This window comes from Poecile atricapillus, chromosome 3 (assembly GCF_030490865.1).
Source record: "Poecile atricapillus isolate bPoeAtr1 chromosome 3, bPoeAtr1.hap1, whole genome shotgun sequence".
NCBI lineage: Eukaryota > Metazoa > Chordata > Aves > Passeriformes > Paridae > Poecile > Poecile atricapillus.
In genome coordinates, this window is record NC_081251.1 from 9,803,078 (window position 1) to 9,821,602 (window position 18,525).

Below are 18,525 nucleotides of genomic sequence, written 5' to 3' on the forward strand. Positions count from 1 at the left end.
AGAGCATTGTCCAAACACTTCTTGAACTCTGTCAGGTTTGATGCTGTGATCACTTCTCTGGGGAGCCTACAAAATCTGTATACTTGTAGTTTGACAATACAGTGAAATAAATTATTTTGTGAGTACTCTGACTTCACTTAACAAACAAAACCAGTTGTACAATTTCTTTTCTCCTGCTATAACCAGGGATGTCACAGTTTGGTCCCCTGTGGAGAGAGATTGTTGGAACTGGGTGCTGCTGGCAGGGCTGACTTTATCGAGGCAGGAAGCACAGACTCTGCTCTCCTGGCCACACAGGTGCTGGAATAAACCTTCCTCTGGCCACAGCACTTGCATCTCTTATTTTACTTTCTTTCTGGAGGTGGCTATTACCCACCCCCCATGTTGGTCTTTCAGCACAGAAAGCAGATTAATTAAAATACAATTTAATTATTATATGCAAATAAAAGAAAACAGGAGTGAAAACCCAGCTCTTCCGTGAACTGTGGAAGCTGCTCAGTTCAGCTGACCTTTATAGTCTACAGTTCCTCTGTTCTGGGCCAATCCTGCATGATCTGATTGTGCAATGATCTGATTCACACCAGTGTTGCTGGTATGAACGGTCTCCTTGGGTTTGGGTGAAGTGATTCCTGTCAGGAAGGCTAACCATGTGCCCAGGTCTCTGGTGAACTGTCTGTTTTCTAGATAGAAGTGTAAACTGGAGACAAGCTAGATTCAAATAAAGAGTAGAAGCAAACCTGTCTGTTCAAGTTAAACAACCAGTTTTCTCCTTTTGCTGTTTTTTTTTAAAGCTACAAGTATAAAAATAATTGTGTTTTATGTGAAAAATGCAGTGAAACTATATTCTGTCTTGGATTTGTAGGTGCTGGCTCTGTTTGAATAACAATAACAGTATTTAATTAATTTAAGTACTAAGGCTGCTTATTTTGAAGGCATTACAAGAACTAGGGAGCACTTTGGATAGTACACTCTGTTTGTCTCAGCCTCCCTGTTGATTTCTGTTTGTTTAGAGTAAGTTTTATGTTTAAAAAGAAATCCTGTTGCTATGGAAGAGATAATAGGGGTCTTCTGTAGGAGATGATAATGAAAGTGATCATAAGACCTAAAGTAAACAAACAAAAATGTAGCTATTCCCCCTTCCTCTAATAATTGTCCATGACATTTTAGCACAGACTTCTAACAACTTTAAAAGAAAACCCCTGGGTGTGGATAAGGTACTTATTAACTTCATGACAGTTTCACAACTCTCTAATGCATGCAGCAGCTCTTACAGTGAAGTTGTTGTGTCATCTCAGAACATCTGTACATGGTTGGTGCTTTCAGATAAGGGCAACTTGAGGATGGTTCACTGATCATTATTCCTTTTATTTATATTAGAGGAGAAAGCAGGTTAGCTAGTCATTTATACTCTGTGTTAACAGAAGTAGAATCACAGACTCATTTGAGATGGAAAAGACCTTTGAGATCATGAAGTCCAAGCATTAACCCAGCACTGCCACATCCACCACTAAACCCTGTTCCCGTGTGCCGTGTCTACACATTCTTTCAAGGACTGGTAACTCACACACTTCCCTGGGTTAGTAAGTCATTCCTGAGTACCAGTGACAGACCTTTTTGCTGCCATAGCTACAGTCACAACTTCTGAGTGGCTGCACATCTGGAGAGCTGTTAAGATGTGATTATTGTGATTATTAGAGAGTGATGCTTCTACTCAAATTAACATGCAAATGAGATCATATGCCAAAATTAATAATGCAGATTTTATTTAGTAAAATGTGTGTGTGAGAGAGAGAGAAAGACATAGAAAAGAAGGTGGGGGGAGAGGCAGAGAGAGAACAATTAAGTAAAAATATAATCACTAACCTTGTGGATCCAGCAGTCTTCTGTTGGTCCTTCTTCACCCTTTTTGGTGGTAAGGGTCCCACAAAACATAACATTTAATGGGTTGATATACATTCAGGTATGTGTGAGCATGCCCAAGCACTTTCCCTGCAGGGGGAGCTTTGCACCGTCTTTTGCATGTATAGTCCTCTGATGGAAGGCCCCAGAAATACATCTGGGGGTGCCTTGGGTGTCTTTGATGGTTTATGACACTTTTTAAGACATGACAGCTGCCTCTCATGCCTGTGTAGTTGAGCCTGTTATGCCCCATCAGAAGAGATAAGTAGCCTCACAAGTGAGTGTGAATCAGCCTACATGTGTGTGCTCAGTGTGTCTCTTCTTCTGACTCAGTGGACTGTAGTCTCCTCCAGTCGGAGCTGACCTTCATCACAGTTGTTGAGTTGGCCTTCTCCATGGACTCCTTGCAGTGTTACACTCTTCTCCCCCAGTCTTCTTTACCTCTTGTTAGGCTTGAGATAACTTGGACAATAGCACCACCTTTATCTTACCTCAATTAATTTACTGTCCATATTTCCAGGAATTCATGGGGGCAGATTTAGGGTGGAGGTGTCGGTGGTCACAGATGAGGAGTTGCTTCTTTATACAGTCTGCCAGAGTGGGCAAATTCCTTTGGTGATCTTAAGTGTTTAAGGCTATTGTGATCTGTAAGTCTCATACAATGGCATATCCTCTGCTGCAGGTATATTCTAAAAATCTCCAGGTCCAGCTGATTTTACTGGCAGGTGCCCTTAGAGTCAGAATTTTGGCTGCCACTGAAGAAGGCAGAGTTCCAGATGATGGTTGTTACTCGCAGGTCCCACAGGCTGCTGTGTGAAAGCCAGACTCCTCTGTATTCACACACAGGCACTACTGGTCCTGTGTTAGAGCCAGCCATGTGTAACTGAGAACAAAATTTTGTCTGGATGTGTAAAGTGAAGTTCTTGACTGGCAGAGCATGAGAACAGAATCGGAGCAGACAGAACAACATCATCAAAACACTGGAGATGGTAGAGCTGTTGTTAAAAGCCTAGGGCTTTAAACATGGCTTGCAAAGTGAATTGGGTACAAAACTGGGTCTGTGTCCTTGTTATTGTTATCCTATTGATCAAGAACTCTCAAGATACTCTTTTTAAAAGGCTTTTTATTCAAGCTTTGCATTAGAGATTCAGAGGTTGCCTTCTTGGGGAAGCTTGAGTTTTGTAAGAACTGATCAAGTTTTGACATGATGAGAGGAATCTTTTGAAACTTTGAAACTAGATTGTTTAAACCTCTTGAAAGTGTATATTAAGTTCTGTGCACTGTGTATCCTTAGGTGACAGGGCACCTGAATCTAAACTTCCTGAAGGAAGAGGTAAGAATTCTGCAAGAACTCTACAGTCTGCAGGAAATCCAGGGAAGATGGAACTTGATAATCCTCATGGTTCATATCTAAAAATGCATTAAAATATTAAATTATCCTAGTTTGATTTTCTTTTAAATGGTCCCTTCTGTTTTCTCTAAAAAACATTCACTCACACATAGGAAGGATGTCCTCAGGGATGTGTTCAGAGGGTATTCAATCCTCTGGATGGTGAACTTCTGATTCTGGCAGAATATTTGGTTCCAGTAACAGCAAGTGTTCTGTGGCTTGGCATAGGGTAACTTTGGGGAAGGGATCTTTTACCAGTTTTGGTTTTCAGGCTGTTGAAACAAACTGTTTATTTCATTAAATGTACCATTTAATGCTCCAACAGCAACTGCTTGGTCTTACTCCTCATCTGTAAGCACACTAGTATGATCTGGCATTCCTCTTGCAAAAATGTCATATTTTCAGGTGGCAGTCCAGGGGGGAAGGTAGCACCAGTTATGTGGATCTGAAGTGGTCAGGAGGAAAAAAATGCATTGAGTAAACTGCAGCAGCAGCAGCTCCCCTGTTGCATTTTCCTCCAGGAGGAGCCATGGGTGGTTATGACTGCTGGCAGCTCTCAGAGATTGATGCTGTGGTTGTCTACTTTAACTGGGTATGAAAGGACAGGTAGTTCTGTTTCCAGTCGGATTTACTGTGGGAAAGCCACGCTGTTTTGGCTAGTGTGCCCTTTAGGCTGTTTGGTGACAAGACTGTCTATCAGACAGCCAAAACCAGAAGGCAGCTCTGAGAGATCGTGTCCTCCTTTAACTTGCTCAGTCCTGATGTTTGTCTAATTTTCCTCAAGGACCTTCACAAATGGAAACTGCAATTGGCTCAACAGTCTGCTCCAGCAGCTTCCTTTGTATTTCAGCTTTAATCCAGTTCCCTGGTTGGCTCTTCACAAACCTCAGGTTGTCCCTGTGCTCCAGAGAGCTCCTTCTTTCTTTCATGGCACCTTTCAGCTATTGTCTCTGTCATTCCTGGGAATGTCCTTAGATAAAGGACAGGTGGATAGGGCTAGGGATGAGCCACTATGAACAGACCTTTGTCTCAAAATAAACCTGGTGAGAGGTCATGGGATCTTCTCACCTGCTGTGCTGAGTTAAGAGCAGTTTCAGCTCCTGCAAGTGAAGTCCTGCTCTGAATGAATCTACATCTCTTCACAGAAATGCTGTGTTCCTGGCATGTTGCCTGCAGTGGCTCATGGCAGGTGCTTTGGGATGGAATATAGGAAACAGGCTATGTCCCAGTTTGTCTTACTGCAGAGTAGGAAGAGTTGGGGGTAGGGTCTGTCTGATGTCCTGGTCCAGGGAGAGCATTTGCACTGATTTTCTTGTGCCTGTAACTGGGAGAAGTCTCTGTGCCAGTGCCTGAACTCTGTGTGTTTTTTTCCCTAGGCAAATTCAGAATGCCCACACGGGGCTGGATTTGTCAGTGCCAGAATACCAGGAAATCCGTGGGAAGATGATGTCTGGCCATGTCGAGTATCACATTGTTGTTGTTACCCGACTGGCTGCCTTCAAATCAGCAAAGCACAAGCCTGAAGATGTGGTTCAGTTTATGGTAAATATTTAATCAGACCTGTGTTAGTGATCACGTTCTTAATCAGCATTGATTATTTCTGTCATGATGTAGCAGATGCTTCATCATCAATCACAGCCTCTCCGGGTCAAGGTCCTTGGTAGGACAACACTGTCTTACCATTTCTGCAATTCCTATTCCATTATGTGTATTTCATTATGCACACAGTAACTGAACTTTTTATTCCAGCTAAATAGGAGCTAAAAGTGATGATGACTGTTGTTGCCTTTAAGGCATTTTTCATTATGGATCAACAAATAGGAATCCAATTAAGCTTTTTGTAATTTCTGCTACAAATGAGATTCTCCAACATATGTATCAGTACTAGACTTCATACAGAAACACGAAATAAATATATAGTAGCTTATTTGAATGGGTCTATTACATAGACACAGCTTTTAAAATCCTTAGTAAGGGAGGTTCACAAGGAAGTGTCCATATAAAACATTATTTAGCTGGATTGTCTTTTTCATTATATCTGCAGAGTAAAGGTTTGAAAGCACAGCACATGACTTAAAACAGGTGGAATTAATCTCATCTATGGTGTGTGCACATCCAGTTAAGCTGTTGCCCCTGGGACTGTCTGTCAAGCTGATGGGAAAAGGTGCATTTAGGGTGTTCTATTTGATCTTTAGCTGCCTGCTGAACCACTCCCAAGAAGTGCATTTCTCTGTCCATTGACCATAAAGGGACACACCCTTGCATGCTTGAACATCCACTCTTTTCAGAGGTTTTGGCAATAACTCTAATGTCAGAGAGATGCGAATGTGTGGTTATCTGGTAGGCCATGACCTGTAGCGTAACACACTTCACAGAAGACAGTTGATAAAACCCTATTTAAGCAATCTGATTTACAGATGAACATCTGTCAGTGTTGTAAAGAAATGCTTTACAACAAATGAGATCTCCTGCATTTATTCCACACCTTGTGCTGTTTGTAACTATGGTACAAGCAGCAATGCTGGCATATGACTGTTCTGTTCTCCCTCCTCATCCCTGACTGCTTGTTCTCGCTCCTGCAGTGTTTCCTTTTGTGTGGCAGTGTCATGTGGCTATTCCCTAACGTCAGCTGAAGAACTGCTCCTGGCTAAAAATTAGTATTTTTGGGGCTTGTTATTCAGTACTGATATACACCTGTTCCTTGAGCCTGTGAGTTGCATAATCACATTAAAGTTTCTTTTAGGAGAGGGAAGGGCCAGACATGGGCAGATAAGAGAAGGGGATGCACAGTTGTTTGTTTTCATGCTTATATTGTGTAATAGTTCCACACATGTCTGTGGAAGAAAGAATCTGACTACACTTGAGATGTTAAACTGGGCTGTCATTACCTAACTTCATTTTGCATCATTTAAGAATAAACTGATAAAATTAGCTTGTCTGTAAAAAGGAGAAACAGAGTGTACTGCAGCCCCTCTGCTTGCTGGGATTGTCTGTTCCCGTCTCTCTCTCTGGGAGGATTTTCACCACTCAGTTGCTCTTCTCAAGTGAAATGAACCTTCCTGATTTCTCCTCTGGTGAGGCCTCCTGACATTTCATCCTTTATGAAGAAAAAAACTGGTGGAGCCTGACGAGAATAACATTTATCTCCTCAGTTACATTTTTTTCAGCTGACTAAATATGATATATTATATAGTTTGTTGTGTGAGAGTAATTTAAAACCGTGAGCTGGGAGGTTGAGGATGGATGCTTTCCATCGATTCATTCCAACGAGTCTTGTCTATATGTATTACTGGAAGGAACAGAGGGATTCACCTGTCATAACTTATCTCTCTGTAAACTGGATATTTTAATCTGAGTCTGTCCATGCTTTTATGGTCAGTGGGAAGGAGGGGAATGATGTGACTCATCCTCTGGAAATGTGTCTCTTCTTAGACCATAAAGAGAAAGTATTTACATTTTAGACAGCTGTGGTGGGGAGCTTCAACTCCAGGCTAAAGTCCTTGAGGGTCAGTAGAGCTTCACACAGATCACTCTGTGCAGTCACACGTGTCCTGGGATTTTCTGCCTGGCCTTCAAAAGATTATGGGTTTCATATGGATCTTGGGTGGTAATAGCCTGCTGCACAGAAGCCCCTTGAATACCCCAAAGCATCTCAGATGGCATGGGATGCCTTTTTCTGGGCAGAACAGTCTGCTCTATAATTAGATGTCTGCATTTGGTTTTCTAAACTCCCATCCCCATCGGTGCAGTGCTGTTGAAAAGGATGTAGCTGAGCATCTGTGGGGTGGGGGAACCCACTTTGCATAACATAAACGTCTGGTACCATTTGAGAAACAAACCCTAAAGTACCGTAGGTGTGTGCACAGGGCTGGCAGGTGTGACAGAGGACATAAAGGCATTGGCACTGCCCTGAAAGGCAACAAGGAGAATACAGTACAGCATCCAAGGTGCCACTGACTGCCTGTGTTCAGGTGAGTTGAGCTTCAGTCGTGTTTCACCAAAGTGTCTTTTTACCAGTGACTGTCATGGGAGTTGAGACACCTCATGCTTGTAGGCAGATGGCTTAGATCTTCACCTGGACAGAAGTGCCAATCCTGTGGCTGCCAGGGAGGGCGGGTTGCACCCAGTGTCTGTGCAGTGCCCTGTTCTGCTGGATGCAGGAGCAGCACAAGTAAGAGCTGTGACCCTTCCCCAGACAGTTTGCAGGTGAAGTGTAAGAGAGGTACCTGAGGAACCACAGAGAAGAACAAGGCTGCAATGCATAGCAGATCTTACCCATTAAATTTGTATCACAAAGCAAAATGAGATGAGACATCTGAAGGATGAATAAACTACTGTGTGCGTGTTCTGGAGCAGAATGGGTAAAATGGGATGGGGGACATCTTTTTTGTTTTTGTTGAAACTGCCAAATTGGAAGAAGGAGGCAGTGTCACAGCGCTGAGGTGGCACGTAGGTTAGAGAAGGCAGGCAGGCGTGGTAGGATTCCCCTGGATACTGATTTTCAGATTGTCTCTGTTTTGGCCAGCTGGGAGCCAGGTCTGTGTTTTGTGGCTCCTCCTTGCCCTGTCGCTGTCCTGAGGCCTCAGCGCCTGCAGCAGGCGCCAGGCAGTGGCTCCAGTGGCTCCAGCAGCTCCTCTTCTCCCTGGGAAAGGATGGTCAGCAAGGCAGAGGTGTCCTTTAAGCCAGCTGTGGTCTCCAGGGCCGAATCATAGGATCATTTGGGTGGGAAATAACCTTTGAGATCATTGACCCAGCTTTTGACAGATCACCACCTTGTCAACTATGCTAGAGCACCAAGTGCCATGTCCAGATGTTTCTTGAGCACCTCCAGGGATGGTAACTCCACCTCCTCCCTAGGTAGGCCATTCCAATATTTAACAACCATTTCCATGAAGAAATTCCTTCTGATGTCCAACCTGAACCTCCCTTGGTGCAGATTGAGGCTCTGTCTGTCTCTCGTCCTGTCAAGATCAAGAGATGTGTTAAGGCCCTATGACAAAAAACAGATGAACATCAAAAAGAGATTTCAGATCTGACATGTGAAGCCTTTAGTGTGGGCCTAAACAATCCAGAGTGCCCTATTCCCCAGCCTTAATAGGATTCTGCAAAATCAGCATCATGGCATCTCTAATCAAAATGTTTGTGAAGCATTAGCAGAAGAAGAAATTCACTTCTGTGATGACATTCAGATCTAAATTCTTACAAACTGGAGGGAAAATTTTGATTTTAAAAAATGCTAATTGCAAAATAGGGAAAATGGGTTGTAGAACTGAATTACCTTAAGGTTATATTTGGTAATTAAGGGAAATGTCAGTTGCATTTCTTTCAAAGGTCAGAATACTCTTATCGAAAGAGGGAAATTGGTTTTCTCTTTGGTACTGCTACCTAGGTGATATTTAATTATTGCCTGTAGATTTGCCATTTTCTGTGATAAAAAGAGAAGGCTTTGCTTTTCTTAAAAGCATTTCTTCTAGCCACACCTTAGCTTTTTTAGCAATTAACTTCTCCCTTCCCAGCCTTATTAAAAATCCACCCAGCCTTTAGTGTCTTCTCATTGTATCTGCATCCAGTTTGATTCTTCTGTACAAGCTTTTGTCAAGTTTTTTCTATTTCAAACCTGAACAAATAACTACTGGTGTTTGACAGGGATAGCACAGTTTAGGGAGGCATTTACTATAGAACTATCTTCCTTTTTTAAGATGAGGGAGTGTATGACTACATGGATGTGTATTCATTTATGTTTTCATCATTGCCTTTTTGCATATGTTGGCCTTTTTGCGGGGAGGGTCAGGGGGGTGTCAAAATCTGTGCATTGGAGTTGCTTTTTCCTGACCATACAGGTATGTTGTGAAGATAAATTCCTACCCCTTATGGCTTCTGTGATGTGAAAGGGGGAAAAATTCATGCTCAGTGTAGCATGAGGTCCAGAAGCCGCTAAGGATTCATGTTGATTAAAAAGAAATATTAGAGTTCCTGCTCTTCTGCTGGGCAAAGCAGATGAGGTGAACAGCATGTGGTCATGTAATTAAAATCTACCATAATCCATACCCATGGGGTCAGCAAGCAACATTAATTCTAGTTTGGCTTGAATTGGAAGTCTCCAAGGAAAAACTTGGGTTGTGCTGTCTGGGAGAAGGGCTGCTTTTGATTCCTGTACCCAAAGCTAGTGGTTATTTTAAAGGACAGAGATGCTGGATCTCCATTTTCTGTTGGTGTTAAGAAGAAGGCTTTATAAGAAGAAAGTCACAGTAGCCCTGGTTTTCATGAAATACTATAAAACCAAGTGTGCTCTTTATTGGTGAGCACTGGCTGGCAAAGAGCTTGGTTAGCTCTGAGATCTCCATTTTGTTGAAATCCTTGCAGTAGAAATGAAGCATATGAAGACAAGTCTGAGGTCAGAAATAGGGCAGTAAAAGGAGCTTTGAAGGGAAAGGAGGTATTAAATAGCATTAATACTGAGCGGGATCAAATTCTGCGCACAACTGTGAGTCCCAGGCTCGTATCCTACAGCCATTCCGGTGTGTACTTTCATGCGGGAGGCCCTTGGGAAAAGGGGGGCAAGGCACATGAATGAGATTTGGGGGATGAGCAGCAAACTTCAGACTTTCACTTTGAACTTCATGGTGGTTTTTTTAACCTTCTAGCTATACTTGATCACATTCAACTTATTTATTTGTTCCCAGTGGAAAGAAAAAAAAACATTCACCCCATCCCTGTCTGTCTTTTAAGTTCTGTGTTGGATGTTAATTGTTGCAGGCAAATAAGGTCTTGACCTGGCAAATGTGCACATGCTTTGCTGTATTTGCATGATTAACTCTTTTGAAGTGAAGCAGATTGAGCCTTTGATATTGTGACTTGACAGAGCTCCTTGAAGTGTGTGCAGTCAGGCTTACTTACAGGTGGTGGGGTTTAGCTCCACAGTGTTCACAGGGCTCAGTTAGAGGTGGGGAGGGGGAGAGGATAACTGTGGGATGAGGACCTGGACAAATTACAGGCAGCAGAAGAGAAATATTTGAATATTAATCAAATGGAACTTCGTTTACTTAATAGGATTGATTAAATGGGGTTTAGAGCAGTGCTTATTTTTTATCCTGACATTTTGGGCCATAGGATCCATCAACAATTTCAAAGGGCTGTAAGTGATAACTGGGAAAGGCAGGATTTAATTTTGTTACATGCTGATGCACCTTTCTTCTGGAAAATTGACAGAAGATGTCACATTGAAAGGGTCCAGAACTGTTGTGGTAGAGCAGTGCTTTCTGACTAGAAAGGTGTGAGAATGCTCTGCGTCATGTCTGGGATTTGACTTGAAAAAATGCATTCTGTGGAACCTGTCTGGCGTTCGTGTAAGGCCTCTGTGCTACTGCATCCAGCTCCAGGGTCTCAAGTACAGGAAAGATGTGATTAGAACAGATCCAGAGGAAGGGTACAAAAGAATTGACAATGGGTAATGACCTTAGGCTGAAGAAGGGAAGGTGCAGATTGGATGTAAGGAAAAAATTCTTGACTGTGAGGGTGCTGAGACACTGGAACAGGTTGCTCAGAGAAGCTGTGGCTGCCCCATTGCTGGAATTATTCAAGGCCAGGTTGGATGGCAGACTGAGTAATCTGGGATAGTGGAGAGTGTCCCTGCCCAGAGAACTGGATTATGTTTAAGGTCCCTTCTAACCCAAACCATTCGGTGATTCTCAGTGCACCAGTCTGGGGCTGGTGGGCTCAGCCAGCCTTACCACTTCATTCTGAGCATCAAAACCAGAGTAAATCTGGCAGCAGAGCTGAGTGAGGAGCCCATGGCTTCCAGGGCTGGAGGCACAGGGACAGTGGGTGAGGAGCCCCAGCTGGCAGGGGCTTGCAGGGGCCAGCATTGTGCTTAGGTAAGCAGAGAATGGTTTTGGCTGGAGGTCTGACAGCTCACTGGTGTGGCGGGGTGTTCCAGCAGAGGGCATCCCGGCACTGCTGGATATTGGCCTGCACGGTGTGCTGCAGGCTTTGGGAAGCACATTAGTATGCTTTGGAGACAGTGCTGTCACACTTGGTATTCCGTGTCGCGTGTGTGTTCCCGGCGTTGTTGTTCAAAGCCCACGCAGATCCACAAAGGCGCAATTAGCGATGGGATGCGAGGGTGTGCATTTGCTTTAGGTTCAGTGGTGTAATTAGACATAAATTGAGATTTATGAATAATTTACAGATTTTGATAGAGGAGGAATGAAAATAAAGTAGGGAAAGAAATAAGTTTGTCTCAGTTCAGTGTTAGAGTATTTAAAAAACTGTTTTGGTATAATCTTGATTGGCTGCTGTCTGGTAATGCTTTCAGAAATTAATTTGGTAGTTACTATTGAAATTAATTAGATGTTAAATGTTTTTTGCAAATCAGACTTACTTTTTTTTTTTCCTGGATGGAGGCCAATTATGCTTATTCTTTCAAAAGAGCACCAGTGAATTCCTTACTGTCCTTATATTTGCACTTACTTAGTATTTTTGGGAGGGGCTCAGGCATCATACCCTTCTCAGAGTGCTACTGGGACCTAGTGAACTAAAAATGTACAGCAGTTCAGAAGCTCTGGAATTGCTTTCCCCTCTCTTTTTGGGGTGTCTTTCAAAGGGAAGATTACGATGTTCTGGAACATCTCTATTGCCCTCACTTTAGTGCTTGGTTGCTGAATGGTATTTCAGATCCCGCATGTGGAGCACAGTATTACTCACACTTAACCTTTGTTGTTTTCACAAGAAGAGTCTGAAATTCTTGGTTTTCATTCCCCTGTCAACTCAGGTTGGGTGTTGAATTTCAGATCTTTGTTACGAAGCTGCTTACCTTTTGTGACTGGACACTGAACCCACAGTGAACACTGTACAGCGGAAATGCAAATGCTTTTCCAGATCATCTGGCTAGATTGATAATTACTGCGAAAGGCAGGGAAGTGTGAAAGCTGAGGTGGTTATTGCTCTTTGTGCCCACATCTGAATCAGTGAACTGGTTGAGGTGTGCCTGTTATTGTCAGGGCCTGTTCCCTGGCCTGGAGAGAACACAGTCTGGCAGCATGTGCAGGATTAAACTTTCTTACCATCTGCAGTGTGCATCAGTCCCCAAACTGTCTGCTGAGGGGTCTCTCCACTGGGCCAGATCTTGGGCTGAAGAATGGTAGCTGCCCAGAGTGTAGGAACTGTCCCAGACATTTTCAGGTTCCAGTAGACACTGTAAATGAGGTTTCTAGTGGATGCTCTCAAGTTGCAGTGGCTGGGAATATGCCTGGTGCTGTTTAGTTTGCTTGTGTAGAGGCAGTGTAGGGATTCTGCATTAATCTATAACTCACTTCCCTTCTGTGCTTTTTGTTAGGTTGACTTTCTTTTATTCCTGTGTTTGTGGGAGAACTCAGCATTTCTTCATTCCAAGGTGTGATTCTTGAGTCTTTCTGTCTTTTATATCCATATCAGTATGTGCAATACTGCACATATTGCAGTGTTAATTAGGATTCACTCCACTAGAGTTCAGCAACATGTGTTACAGGAGGATAAGAGCTGGACCCCAAAAGAGTATCTGTGTTCTATGCACTCCACTAGCACTGTTATTTTGGTTGTTTTTTTCAAATCTCTATATTAATTGAAACAGTTTGGTAGATTATGAGTCCACAGAGGGCCTTGACAAATATATTATCTGGGATTAGCAGGGGAGTCACCCTCATTGCATCTGTAACGTCACTTAGAGATAGCGTTTCGTTTTTTGTGTGGGTTTTGTGTGTTGGTTTAAGATACAGAATTCAATACTTAATGTGGCATAAAAGCCACACCTTTTCTAACCAACATTCCCATAGCTATTGCTTTCCTTGTAATATTTTGAGCCTTATTTCTCCTCAGGCTTCCTGCCTTTGTCCAAAGAAGGAATGACTCCATTCACTGTTGACATCTTCTCCCTGTATGAGAACCTTTTAGGCCATGGCCAAATTGTTAGTTTTTATTTTCTCATGGATGAACTGAATAGTCAGGGGTCAGCAGAGGTCTTTGCCCTTAGGTTTTTGTTTCATGTGCTCTTCAGGGCAGAAAACATGACAGTTTTTTAGGCCCAAGCAGCCAAACTGCACTGAAGCCACCAGGAGTGAGGAATGGGACAATGGTGCAAAGACATAGGCCGCTTTCCCTACCATATACCTACCAGACAGGGCTTTTCTTCCCTCCTGTCTCTCAGGACTGGGCATCACTTTCAGTGGACAAGGATTCCTGCTGTCAGAAAAGTATCTGGAGCAGTGACCTTCCCAGTATTTCATTGGCTGATGAGTCAGACAAATGGATTCTGGCAATGAACTTTAATTCCATTAAGCAGATTTTAATAACAGAAGACCAACAACAATGCTGGAGGATTCATGGGGTACATAACAGGCTTTTGCTAGGCCATGTGTAAAGCTCCTTGCTAATATATGGTTTTCCACTTGCATAGTTAATGTTTCACAGCACTTAAACTGCTGCTTTGCTGCTTCTGTATTTCCTGTAAAGAAATGAACCCAGGCAACACATTCTCATTGCAGGTTTCCAAGAAGTACAGCGAGATTGAAGAACTCTACCAGAGACTGACAGCACGATATCCACATGTTTCTCTTCCACTCCTGCCTAGAAAAGTTCTCTTTGTGGGGGAATCTGACATCTCTGAGCGAAGAGCTATGTTCAATGATATCATGAAATTCATCTCCAAAGATGAGGAACTAGCAACAAGTCCTGAGTTACTGGAATTTTTAGGTAACTAAAAGATGTGAGTGTCCCCTCTCCCATGAGTGTACTGTATGGGAGTGTTAAGTTCTTGACTCAGGTAGCCAAAAACTAGAGAGTGCTCTGATAACTATGTTATCAGTGGGGAGATGGACCCTAAAGGGACAGTGCAGAGTCTCCCTTAGTGAGCAACTCTTCCATGTTTTGTCTGATTTTCCTGCAAATTATTGACTCTGAGAAAGATTTAAGTGAAAGACGGATTCTCTATTAGTTAAATACATTCTCTGGCTAGCTTTTTTTTTTCCTTTTTAGTTTACTTTTAATTCTTTTTTCTTAGTTTTCCTTAGCCTTATGTCCAGCTCTTGTTGTCTTGTCTATTGATTAGTGTAGTTCCTTTCTTGTGTCCTTTGGGCATAGGAGGGAGTTACTGAATGAGTGGAACATGTGAGTTCTCTGTTTTTAATTCAGCTGAGGGCTGCTGAGCAGGGAATACTCCAGCGTGGTGCTGTGCAGGATTCTAGTGGAGGGTTACTTTTAAGTAAGTGAAGTTGCAAGAAGCCAACAAGTTAAACAGCCCATTTTGCAGAAGTGACAAGTCTGGCCGGATTAGCTCTGTGAAACTGCCAGTTTGCTATAGTCAAAGCTACTTAATGTGTGGCAAGATCCAGGCAGCAAGGTTTTTGTTTGGGGTTTTTTTCCCTGGCAATGTTCTCTTGAGAGCAGACCCCTTGCACAAAGAATTCAGAATTCATGTTGATTGATCTTTACTTGCTGGTTAACCTAACCATGGTGCACATCTGCAGCTAAACTAGGCTGGACTACATTCTGTGGGCAGATCATGTGCAAGTAATGTGAAATCAAAATTTGCCTTAGAGTAATGTAAGTCTTACCCTGATTTGGCAGATGCAGACATGAAACATTGGAAGAAAGGAGACTCCCATGACATGTTACTTCACTAGTCAAGATGGTGTAACCATTAATTTTATCCATCACATTTTTCAGTAACCTTTTTTTTTTTGGCTATCTCATTATTTTAAATTCTGGACATCCAGAAACTGTAACAAAGAAGTATTTTCTTCTTATTCTGCTGGCTTTTGCATGTAAACGGGGTCTTTCCCTTTATTCAAATAAAATAAAAGGACTCCTCTGTCTCCTTTTTGGACATAAACCTCTGGTGTTTGTGGATTAGTTTTCCTGACACAAGTATGGTGAGAAGACTTAGTTTTATGTTTCAGTTGGCTGAATTTGCTCAGCTGCATCTTTCATACTGAAGGGTGTTAGAACTTCAGGCTTCATTTTTCAGTGTAAACTGGAGAGCTGTAGAAACATGCTGTCCAATGCTCTAATTTTAGTCCAAGTTAATTAAAGAGTATCAAAAAGAGGATTTTATCTGTAGTAGCTATGTGAAAGTTAGCTACCTACATCCAAGCAGAGTATTTACAGTCTCTCTGTAGCAAGTAGAAGAGAAATAGGCACTTCAAAGAGAAACTTCTAACATGACTTCATTTGGATGGGATGAATCACCACGTGGAAATTCTGTTGTTTCTGTTGACTGTAAAAGGAACATAAATAAGCAGTTTTGACATGTGCTGCTATGTCTCAGATAAAGTTCATTTCCTCTATCTTCCTCTACTTAACTACTTTAAATCAGTAAACAGATCAGACACATAATGACACACAGTGAATTAAGGGAACAGTGGGAGTGTTTTGAAAGTTTTACAAAAGCTGATCATGTCCTTTATTCCTCAAACAAAACTGTCAGGAACAAGTGCAAGGTATAAAAAACCTGTAGTTGTTATCTCGTATACTCATTTTTTTCTCCATTACTGTGTTTTGCAGGAACAAAGTCTTCCAGTGCTGTTGACTTCAAGGGTAAAAACGTGCCTGATGACAGGGAGAAAGAAGATGAAGAAAATGATGCATTGGATTTTTTCAAAGAGGAGAAGACACCTGACTTAATCTCACAGCTTTTATCAGTGGAAAATATCAAAAAAGGGGAGAGAAAAGAAGAGGGAGATGAGGAAGAAGAGGAAATTTTAGACCCTCTTGGTATAATCAGGTATGGCTAAAAACCTGTAAATTAGGTATTTAGATTTTAGCCTTTTTGAATAAGGCTGTTGTATGTCACAGTCCCACATTGCTAAATTTCACAGAGGAGGAGGGGCCTCTGCAGTTCATGAATGAGGTGCTTTGACAGAGGGAAGAGACTTTGTGGTGCCTTTTCAGTGCATTCCTCAGGACATCGAAGTGACAGGGACATCATGAATGCCTTGCTAACAGTCTCAGCTACAGAAAGTACTGGACACTGCAGGGCTCTACCACAAAGCATCAACCCTCCAGCATCCAGTGGATGTGCCTTCTGGAGTACACAGGACACTCTGATTGCAGTGTCTGGAACTGCTTTTGAGCTCACTTGTGGCTTTTCTTTCCTTTTTCCTTTGTTGAAGGTGTCACATACTAAATGCAACTAAGACATAAGCAGTAACAGCTTGAGAAACTGGATCAGAGCTTCCTGATATTAGTATCTGGGTTTATTTACCTGTCCAGTAATTTTCTGACAGTTACTTTCTTCACTTCAAGACGGAATTTCTCACTGAATTCCAAACCAATTTCTAACTACTGAAGTCTGGAAGCAAATTTAGTTTTTCTGTGGCTGGGATCATGAATATCAACTACTTTTTAGGGTGTCTCAGCCTTTAGATGTCCAAGTAAAGGAGGTGTAGCTGTTTTTGATCTTCAGTAAGCACTGATCAACCCAGCTGGATGATTTCAGCTACCCAGAGTCACCAGCCACTACTGAATGTTGTCTTGGGTCTAGACTGTGCTTTCAAAATGTTTCTTCATAGCAATAGGGAGTAACTGAGAGTAACAAGCCAGACCCTTCTCTTGGTGTTTCCCAATGGCATTAAATAATTTCCAGGGGATCATTCAATCTAGTCTCTAAGCTGGAGTCTCCTACACTAAGTTTGGTCAAATAAGATGATTAATACTGGAAGCACTATTTGATTTTCCTCCTGCTATTATAATCATATGTAATCATGGGTGCCCAGATACTGTCCTTTTTACTTGAAGTATTTAATCCTTTAAATCAGAAAAGTTTCACCAGAAAAAGATCACCAGAAAACATTAACTATTACTCTTTTGACACAATGTGCTAAATTACTCGGCATCAAAATTATTCTTTTGTTTAACAAGAGTTTAAAAATTTAAATAATTATTTACAATGAGAAGTCAGATAAAGCAATACTTCCCACAAAACAGTCTTTAGTTTATATGTCTACAAAAGCAGCTGTCCTTTTTTGGATAGGAAAATGACCTATTGGGTTAGCAAATGCAATGTTATATTTTCCAACTTACAACAAATAGAAGCTGTAAAGAGCTTGCTGTGCCAAGACAAGCAAGAGATTTGCTTTTCTCCTCTGCACAGCTTGACATAGCATTTGAAAATCTTGATTATTTTGGTCTTCTAATGCACTGAAGGATGACAAGATCTGGTATTTTATCCTCATTTAGTTTATTGCTTCCATTCCTTCCAAGTACAGAATTCTTACTGAATCAAAATAACTTCATTTATATAAGAAGTATGGTCGTCACTGGGACAGAGCTGCAGCATGACATGTTATGCAGTCAGAAGTTTTTCACTCTAAAGCAGTGGCTGGCTATCTATAAAAGAGATCTCCATATCTATTTATTATTGTTTTTGTGACTGTCACATGTACAGTGTTGTGGGGAAACATGAAAGTGGAAACAAGAATTCTGAGTTGGATTTTTCATTGTCTCTGTTCTCCTGTAACTCATCCTGCTTCCATGGAAGTTATTTTCAGCTCACATCCATGGAGATCAGATGGGACACCAGCACAGTGTCACAGCTGTGTGCCATCTAGTAAGATGTGTCTAGATGAGAGGCAGGAGGAAAGTGGTCTCCAAAGGCAGGAGCTTAGTGGTCAGTGGATGGGCGGTGCTCGGGGGACATTTTAGGGTGTCTTCTATGCCTGTTAAAATGTTTGGTGCTTGCATGCTTTGAAGAGGGAGCTGAAGCCCTACAGCTTCAGTGCTTCACATGTGCTTGAAATTACTTTTGTATGGGAATGAATAAACAGGAGGTAGAGGTAAAGCAGATTGATAAATGTGTTTAGTAGTAAATTGTCCCCTAGTGCCTAGTAAATTCAGGTTAAAAAAGGGAAAAAAAAAATCATGCTCCTTTCTTCTCTGAAAAGCCCTTGGAAAGCTGTAGAGTCAGCACTGAAACAAGCCAGTCCATTTCACGCAGTAGTGGTGGCCAGAGTGCTTTGAGCAGCAGAGCTCCAACCTAAATTGAATCATGTGTTTGGCATAATCTTACAAGTTTTTTGCTTTCTGGATGAGGATGAAACTGCTCCAGTAGCACAGGCCTCCATATGCTGTCAGCACGCTTCATTTGGTAACAACTTCTCCTCCTGGGCCAGATGGCTGTGAATTGGATTTGGCCCAGCACTGCTGCTGTGCTGCTGAACCACCCAATATCTAGTCAAATATCTGGCCTTAGGCGTAAAATGCTAAAC

General features: G+C 42.1%; 1 protein-coding gene across 1 annotated transcript in view; it reads left to right on the forward strand.

Annotated features, from left to right (window-relative positions):
- HS1BP3 (HCLS1 binding protein 3) overlaps positions 1 to 18,525 on the forward strand; it is a 55,778-nt gene that overhangs the window by 1,560 nt on the left and 35,693 nt on the right. The window contains exons 2-4 of the mRNA XM_058836451.1: positions 4,666 to 4,831; positions 13,807 to 14,014; positions 15,824 to 16,043. Of these exons, the coding sequence (XP_058692434.1) occupies positions 4,666 to 4,831; positions 13,807 to 14,014; positions 15,824 to 16,043 (594 nt within the window). The remainder of the gene's footprint in view (positions 1 to 4,665; positions 4,832 to 13,806; positions 14,015 to 15,823; positions 16,044 to 18,525) is intronic.